This window comes from Orycteropus afer, unplaced genomic scaffold (assembly GCF_000298275.1).
Source record: "Orycteropus afer afer isolate SDZICR_OR568_19922 unplaced genomic scaffold, OryAfe1.0 scaffold00088, whole genome shotgun sequence".
Classification (NCBI taxonomy): domain Eukaryota; kingdom Metazoa; phylum Chordata; class Mammalia; order Tubulidentata; family Orycteropodidae; genus Orycteropus; species Orycteropus afer.
The window spans coordinates 5450199-5451975 of record NW_006921675.1 but is presented as its reverse complement, the minus strand read 5'-3'; the positions used below and the strand labels follow the sequence as shown (position 1 = coordinate 5451975).

General features: G+C 44.0%; 1 protein-coding gene across 1 annotated transcript in view; it reads right to left on the bottom strand.

Annotated features, from left to right (window-relative positions):
- Window positions 1-1500: 1500 nt before the first annotated feature.
- Window positions 1501-1777, bottom strand: part of RDH12 (retinol dehydrogenase 12) — a 10434-nt gene continuing 10157 nt past the window's right edge. Inside the window, exon 7 of the mRNA XM_007942309.2 lies at window positions 1501-1603. Coding sequence (XP_007940500.1) covers window positions 1501-1603 — 103 coding nt within the window. The remainder of the gene's footprint in view (window positions 1604-1777) is intronic.

Genomic DNA, 1777 nt, shown 5'->3' with positions numbered 1-1777 from the left:
TTGCATCTAGATGGCTGCTTGCAAGCTTTTAAGATCCCAGTCACTACTCACCAAAGTAGGAGGTGGAAAAATGTTTTGTGTAGTATGTTATGCCAATTGAGCTTGATGTCCCCTGCAAATATGGACCATTTTATTTTGTACACAGATGCAATATTTTAATAAAAAGGGGAAGATTACCCAATAAACAAGGTAACCATGGGCTTACTTGTGCTTAACTTAGTAATTTGTAATGAATATGGGTTTCACTACATCTTTGATGTGATGAAATACATGTGAAACTGTTCACTGCATATTAGTAAGTAAGCACAAGTAAGCCCATGCTTACCTTGTTTACTGGGTACTCTGTCCCTTATCAGGGATTGCAAATTTGAAAAGAGGCTTTGATCCTGTAAGAAGATGCTGTAGTGTTGGAACAGAAATAGTATGCCAGCCATACTTAGAAGCAGAATCTTTGATGTGGTGAAAAATGTGAAACTGTTCACTATGGATTAGAAAGTAAGTACTTAAAGTAAGGCCGTGATTACCTTGCTTACTGGGTAATCCAACACTGAGTAAGTTATGGCTGGATGGGTAGGGTGAGACTGTTCACTAAACCGGAATGCTGCCTTCACCTCTTTGCTCCATTTCTCCCTTGATATGCTGGGGAAAGGAGCTCCTGGTAGCACTGTGGCTACAGCATTTGGCTGCTAACCCAAAGATTGATAGTTTGAGCACACCAGCCTCTCCAAGCACAATCTGCTTCCATGAATATTTACAGCCTTAGAAACCCTATGGGACAGTTCTACTCTGTCCTATAGGGTTGCTATGAATCAGAGTCAACTCAATGGCAGTGGGTTTGAGGACTGGTACCCTGAGGAAATAAACAGGCAATAAAATGAACACACCGTCTTTATTTTCTCCAAAAACTGAGATAAAGAAAACTCTTTGGAAATAGAAACTACCTGCAGGATTGAAAACGGGAAGATCCAGCTTCACAGCAGTGGCTCCCAGATGCTCAAAGGAAGGAATCAAACTTGGCCAGGGTTAGCCAAGATCTTCCCAAGTTGGTCCAGATCAGGGCTCCAGTGATTGGTATTTCAAAGAGGAAAGCAAACAGTCAAGAATTTGAATGTGTTTCCCTGGAAACACATACTGCTGATGCTCCTGTTGCCTTGGCCAATGACGCAGGCTGGAGGCTGGTGGTGGGGAGGGCATAAACTGACCCAATGTCCCAAGCACTTCAGCCATCCTTATGCTGAGCCTAGGGTCTGTCCAGCCCTCCTGCCCCCAGAAGGTAACCCTCTCCATGTCTTGGCATATACTTCTGTGTAGGTTTGAATGTCTTGTGCCATGAGCCAGCCTCACAAGAGGAATAAGTGTGCAAAGATTTCCAGAAAGGTCAGGAGGATTGAAGCAGGGCCCAAGTCATAACACTAGCCAGCCAGGAGGGCAGTCCTTCAGGGTTGCTCTTCTCCTCGGTCCCCTTTCATGGGCTTGATAAAGCTGCAGCTCCTCCACCAGCTACTCCCACTGGATTCCTAGAAGCTCACAGCTGACGTTCCACAAGCGTTCAGCCGTTTTGTTATTTCGGGCCTTTGGAGACACCCAAGTCCTCTTGCAGTCACTGAAGGGCAGAGAAAGAACATGAACATGAAAGAGTAGAGACTCAGAGTGAACAATCTCCAGTCCCACTGGACCAAAGACCCAGAAACCTCATGAAGGCACATATATATATTTGTGTGTGTGTGTGTCTATGCACAAATATACATATGTATATATATATATATATATATATATA